Source organism: Gallus gallus, chromosome 1, assembly GCF_016699485.2.
Source record: "Gallus gallus isolate bGalGal1 chromosome 1, bGalGal1.mat.broiler.GRCg7b, whole genome shotgun sequence".
NCBI classification, from domain to species: Eukaryota; Metazoa; Chordata; class Aves; order Galliformes; family Phasianidae; genus Gallus; species Gallus gallus.
The window spans coordinates 116,873,532-116,879,531 of NC_052532.1; the positions used below are offsets into that span (position 1 = coordinate 116,873,532).

At 48.6% G+C, this 6,000-nt stretch overlaps 2 protein-coding genes across 2 annotated transcripts in view; one reads left to right on the forward strand and one right to left on the reverse strand.

Annotated features, from left to right (window-relative positions):
- The window catches only part of IL1RAPL1 (interleukin 1 receptor accessory protein like 1), a 702,165-nt gene extending 696,573 nt beyond the window's left edge, over positions 1 to 5,592 (reverse strand). The window contains exon 1 of the mRNA XM_425563.8: positions 4,881 to 5,592. The gene's annotated coding sequence lies outside the window, so the exon portion shown is untranslated. The remainder of the gene's footprint in view (positions 1 to 4,880) is intronic.
- Positions 3,512 to 5,345, forward strand: LOC124417343 (translation initiation factor IF-2-like). The gene is made up of 2 exons (XM_046903232.1): positions 3,512 to 4,199; positions 4,887 to 5,345. Exons 1-2 carry the CDS (start codon positions 4,098 to 4,100, stop codon positions 5,343 to 5,345), a joined length of 561 nt encoding a protein of 186 aa, XP_046759188.1. The 5' UTR covers positions 3,512 to 4,097.
- Positions 5,593 to 6,000: the final 408 nt, after the last annotated feature.

Genomic DNA, 6,000 nt, shown 5'->3' on the forward strand with positions numbered 1-6,000 from the left:
AACTAAAAAAATGCATGAATGAAAAGATGATGGACATTATACTGAAGAGAGTATTACCAAACAATTAGAATTGTGGGAGTCAGGAACTGAAATAACTTTGAACGTCTCAGCCTCACTAGTGAAGAAAGGACTATATATATATATATGTGTGTGTATGTATCCTGTCTCTTCAAAGACAGGAACTACATCACAGTGACGACGTATTTATACATTCTTCTGCCCCTCAATTATACCTTTCTGTTAGTTTCTGTCTTCCACCTCTTTCATAACTCAACATTTATTGAGACTCAATGAAGGTCCTAGACCATGATAGACTAGGGAACACAAAAATTTCCTGATGCCACCAGCCATCCAGTCACAAAATATTACTACTCCTCGTTTGCCTGCTGGTTGTACAGATTGTATAGGTCTTCCTGATGCATGAATTAGGTTTCTGTGTTTCTTTTTAGGACTTACACTGAACACTTACTAAATTACATCCAAAACTAAAAATTATATAGAAATACCTACTACACAGGCAGAAAAACGTTTTTTTCATTTTCTCCTTTCACCCATTTACATGCCCAATAAAAAATCCACGTGAAGAATTACTTAAGTCGGTGCCATGATCATTGAAGGACTACTGTACGCCTGTGTGCTGTTCTTATAAACACAAAATTTCTAAGCGCAGAAGACTGTAAGACTGATGTCCTTGGCTCATTTTTCAGACCTAGTTATTCAGGCATAAATAGTGTGCTATAAAGCACCATGAAATGACCTAGGAGTACCTTTAACACACAGGTACAGTGAGACCTAGAAAAAGAAGAGTACCCAACAAAGAACAAGATTTCCTCAGTCTTGCACAGATTTGGCAAATGGAACAAGATTTTCCCCTTTTGCAATAAGATGGAGTTCCATATGTGAATCCCTTAAGACAATACAGCAAGTTTGAATATAATCATTAATAAAACACAATCTTTCATTTCTATTCATCTTCCCCACCCCACCAAAAAAAAGAAGCTTTCTTCCAAGTGGGAATTAATTTTAAGCTATCACAAATAAAACTCATTGCTGCATCTGAGCTGTTTTTCTTCAAAGAATATGAAAACAAAATAAAAGTATACGATAAAAGACAGGCTAAATGATGCCTCCTGGTCCATCATCTCATATACAGCTATATTTTAAAATAAAACAAGCATACACTTGAATTGATAGAGCACAACGGCTGCTTTGGTGCTCTGAAGGTACACATGTAAGAACTTAAAGAAACACAAGGATTACTGACCCACCAGGCAATAACCATAATCCAAAACAGCCTATATGGTCTCTACTGTAAATTCTTCTTATTTTATGCGGCCTTGACACAACGAATGGAATAGATAGAGGTTTATAATAGAAATGCTGATACAACCTTATCTATAGCTGTGCAAATTGTGCTGCTATAATTAAACGTTACAACTTGAACGTCACTAGATAAGTTGGTAGTTTTTAATCATATTAATCTGAGCTTCAATGTTTCAATTGCCATATATTATCATGTAGTGTGCTCTATAAAAACAAGAAGATTCCCAGCCCCTAAAGAGCTGTTACAAAACATGAAGGTATATCTAAACACTTCTCTGTAAGTGCAAAAATACCAAACGGGAATCTCATTCTGTTATCCTTTTTTTTTTTTTTTTTCCTTTGTTTCCCAAAACATGGGTTTGATGTAATGGCCACAGAACATATGCTGAATACTTTACAAGAATATCACTGAAAAGGAAAAGGAACTTCATTAAGATCTGCCCCGTGTGCTTCAGTTTTTCCTATCAGCAGGAAAACAAGTCTACTGCCTTCAGTGACAGCAGCAGGCAGAAGCCTGCCCTTTCAGAGGGACGAACTGGGATCAGTCTTCAAAAGGTGACTTCCCAGAGCTACCAAGCAGTGTGCAGCCAAACTCTCACTGCTTTCGGTGGTCTGAGATTTGGAGTCTGGGAATGATTTCTATAAATATTTCTCAATTTATCTGAGTGATTTACAGTTTTATTTCAGCAAGAAAAAGTTTCCTCTCGAAGAAGCTATACTGGGTGCAAATTGAATGGATATTGTGTAAAAATAAAAGGTTTCAGGTCCAACAAACTGTTGCTAACTACAGTGATGAAAATAATCTATAGATAAAACTTGGTTGCTTACCACTCTCCATCACCCTAGATTTGTAAATCCTTGCATCCAGCACACCAGATCATACAAATATTCTGATGATACATTCCCACACTGTTAATGCCTCCTCTGTTGCATCCCAGGTTTTTATAACACTTTCTCCAGACAATTGGGCTCTCCTTAAGAAAGGTAGCACAGGCACGTAGCACATCTGCCACAGGAAGGCCTGTCAGGAATTAATGGGAAAGAGTGTGCCTGTAACCACGTGTGACGGAGCTGGGTGTGCTATGGACATTTCTGAAAAACACACAAGATGTAGCAATGCATAGGAGTTGCCATAGTGTTATTCTGACCCCTGAAGGATGGAAACAGAGTTCGCTTCATAGCCATTTTTTCCAGTTTACTCACTATACTCTATGGACGTCAAACTCTAAACAACATTAGCTGGATTTATTAGTGCTTGCCCAGACTTCTCCTCAAGAAATATGAAAACAGACATAAACTAACGCTAATGCAAGTTTAAAATACTGATGTTTCCAGGAAACTCAGGAAAAAAAATGATTTTTCAGGCTACTGCCATAGTAAAATTACTGTGAGTTTGATAGTGCATTAAATGTGATAAAGATAGGTATGTGGAGATCATGTTTATCGGGAGATGCAAAACCCACTCTGCCCTCACCTCTTCGTAAGTGAAAAGGCGTTAAGAGATATTTTGCTAGAATGAATCCAGAGTGAAGTGGGAAGGACATAGGCCGGCAATGATAAGATCACTTATTTCAGCTGTGTTAAGATTTCATCAGGCTTACATTTTTCAGAAAATGCATCCACAGGGCCTGAGCAGTGCTTTTGCAAGATTATCTGTCCTCAAGGAGTACTTTTTTTTTCCCCCCAGAACAGATAGAAATAGCGATGCATGATTCTAAAATGGGTATTAAAATAAAGGCTATCCTGATACTGCTCTCTTGTTGAGTAATTCACTCACAAAGCCCACCCGAGTTAAACCAATGGGACTCTCACAGCACCTCTGCTGTTCACCTTACTCCTCAGATGCCAACATTCCCGGATGCCCATTCTCCAGATCTAACCCGAGGACCACCCTTCAGGTTCTTATATCAATGTAACAGGTAGGTTAGGCTCTTACACCTGCCACCACTTCTTCCCAAAGTCGGTCGCCCAGCAGCAGCTTGCTGCTGATGCTGCTCCCCGAGCGAGCCGAGGTCCCTACCGCGCACCTGCCCACGGGGAAGCAGCACGGCTCTGCCTTGCAGACGGTCAGCAGAGCCTCGCCTGCGGAGGCGGCCGAGGGGGAAGGGAGAGGCGGATCAGCTGGATTTCGGCTGCCTTCCTCCCCCGCTCAGCTGCCGCCGCGCTCTGGAGGCGCCGCTGTGACCTTGCGGTGAGCGGGCGGCGGGTTCCGTCCCGACGGGCTCCCCGGGATCCCGAGGAGGCAGCGGAGAGCTCCGCCCGGCATAGCGCGGCACGGCCGGTAGCGAGCGGGGATCTCCCCTGCTCCGCCCGGGTCCCCGCCGCAAAGTTCCTCCAAGTGATCGATTGGCGGTGCGAGCACCTCCTCGCACTATCGGCGACTGACGCCTCTGATGTAATCAAGTTACATAATCACCGTCTTTTTTTTTTCTTTTTTCTTTTTTTTTTTTTCCCCTCCACAAATCCATCCATCCATCTTCCTACGGGAAGATCTGCATATCTTCGCCCATCCATTATGCATGAAGCCACGGGCAGCACAGAAGGGTATAGATCTCCGCGCACACTATGGAACTTTGGCGCTGCGGTGCCTCGCACCGTGCAGCGCCATCGCTACCCGTTCCCTCAGCCTTCCCCTATCCCCTCTATCAGAACCGATTTTGCAGAGAACGAGCGAGGTGCGTCGCTTTAAGTCCCTTACAGGCTGAAGTGCTTCCCCTGTGCTCTCAATCGCTCGTTCCTCTCCCTTCCTCGCTCACACCACAGCCAACAGAGGGATGACTCCCACGCAGCCCCCAGCACAGATGCACGAAGCACCGCAGACAGGATCTCTGTTTGCAAATCTGCAACTCCCATGCACGTGGTCTGAGTTCCCGCAGGTGAGTTATTGGGTGGAAAAAAAAAAAACACCGTATGGGAGCAGGTGGAAGGGATATTTCCAGCCTAGTGACACTTAGGACGAGGTGTTTCTTTTTTTCCCTCACCGCCTCCCAGTTCACAGTTTCCTCGCAGGATGCACGGGAGCGGTGGCAATCCCCCACCACCGGCAGTGCCGTTAACCCCCTTAGCACCACAGCAGCCAGCCGCGGTTCACAGCGATCGCCACCTTAAAGTTTAACAACTTGAGAGCCGGGATTCGCTGCCTCCATTGCAGCAGAATGCCGCACGGAGTTGGAGACACTTGTTTTAAGCGGCGGGTGGGAGCCGGCTCAGGATTTAATGCATTCCGCCACCGAGAGCTTCGTTACTATCGCATCCCCTCCTCAGCCAAAAATATTAAAGGGGGTGTGGGAAAAGAAAGAGAAGGGAAAAAAAAAAAAAAAAAAAAAAAAAAAAAAAGAAAGGAAAAAATTGAAGCCCAGAGGGTACGGGAAGGAGGGCAGAAGGCGATTTTTCCCGTATCTGATTGATGGCAAAAAGCTCTCCCCGGAATCCCGCTGCAGTCACTGCCGCCGTTGGCCGGATCCCCCCGCCCCGGGCTAATGCAGCACGCACCCAAGTGCCCACCGCAGCCCCACGCCGCCAAGTTCAGCATAGCCGCGCTCTCGCAATGACCTTACCCGCAGGAGTCCTCCTCGCTGTCCCTCCGGTGCGATCCGGTCACCACGCTGCGCTCCCGGCCGGAGAAGCCCCGCGTTCAGTCCCGGGGCTGCGCTCGCCACGAGTGCCGGGGACGCGGCGCCCGGCCATCCGCCGCCGCCAGCTCCGCCGCGGGCGCAGGTAATTCCATACAGACTCCGGCGCCCCCCTCCCGCCCCCCCCGAGTCGCCCCTTCCTTCCTACTTCACAAAGTGCCCGCGCCGCCGGCGGGAGGTACCATCCAGGTGCGGCGGGGGGAGGAGGGGCGGCCGGCCTGGGGGCAGCGCCGCGTCCGAGGGCCGGGGCCGGGCTGCGCGCACCGAGGACCAGGAGAGGCGGCCCGGCGGGGCTTCCTGCTGCGGGGGGCGCCGGGGGAGGGCGCTTCCCGGCTCCTCACCGCCGTGCCAACGGGGGAGGGGGAGTGGAGGGAAAAGAAAAATCTCTAGAGGGAAAAGAAGAAAGGAAAAAAATCGGTTGTCCGCTTGCCCCGCACGATCCCAATCCCCGGCGGAGGTGCCAAGTGATCAGCAGCGAGCAGGAGATCCCGATGGGTAACCACAATCCACCCAAAATATCCTAAGGAGCAGAGAAGGAAGAGAGAGAGAGAGAGAGTGAGGCGAGAGAAACTGCAGTGCACGAACGATCCCAGTGCTTCTACACGAGCGCCGCGTTGGATTGAATGCGCTCCGCTACGAGCCGGGAAGGAGGGACTGCTGCTGCCACCCCATGGCCGCTCCCGCACTCGCCGCGCCGCCAGCAGCACTTTGGGAGGCTGATTTCTTTCTTCTATTTTTTTTTTAATTATTACTTCTTTTTTTATTATTATTATTTCTTTCTTTTTATTCTTTTTTGGAGGGGGGGGCGGCGGGGGAGGGCCCTTCCGAGGGCTCCCGCGGAACTCCCGGCAGCGGCCCCGCGCCGCCCCCCGCGCTGCGGGCCCTGCGCTTTCCCCGCGAGCGGGCGGCCCCCGGCCCCGCGCGGGCAGCGGGGCAGCCGCGGCTCCCTCCCCCGCCCGTCGGCTTCCGAAGCGAAGTGTTGTTTCGGAGGAGATGATACATTATCTATTCTTGGATTTTTTTTTTTTATAAGGCAAACTGTGGG

Coding starts and splice junctions, on each gene's coding strand:
- LOC124417343 (XM_046903232.1), top strand. CDS start 4,098: ATGACTCCCACGCAGCCCCCAGCACAGATGCACGAAGCACCGCAGACA. Junction 4,200..4,886: donor CGTGGTCTGAGTTCCCGCAG/GTGAGTTATTGG, acceptor CCTTACCCGCAG/GAGTCCTCCTCGCTGTCCCT.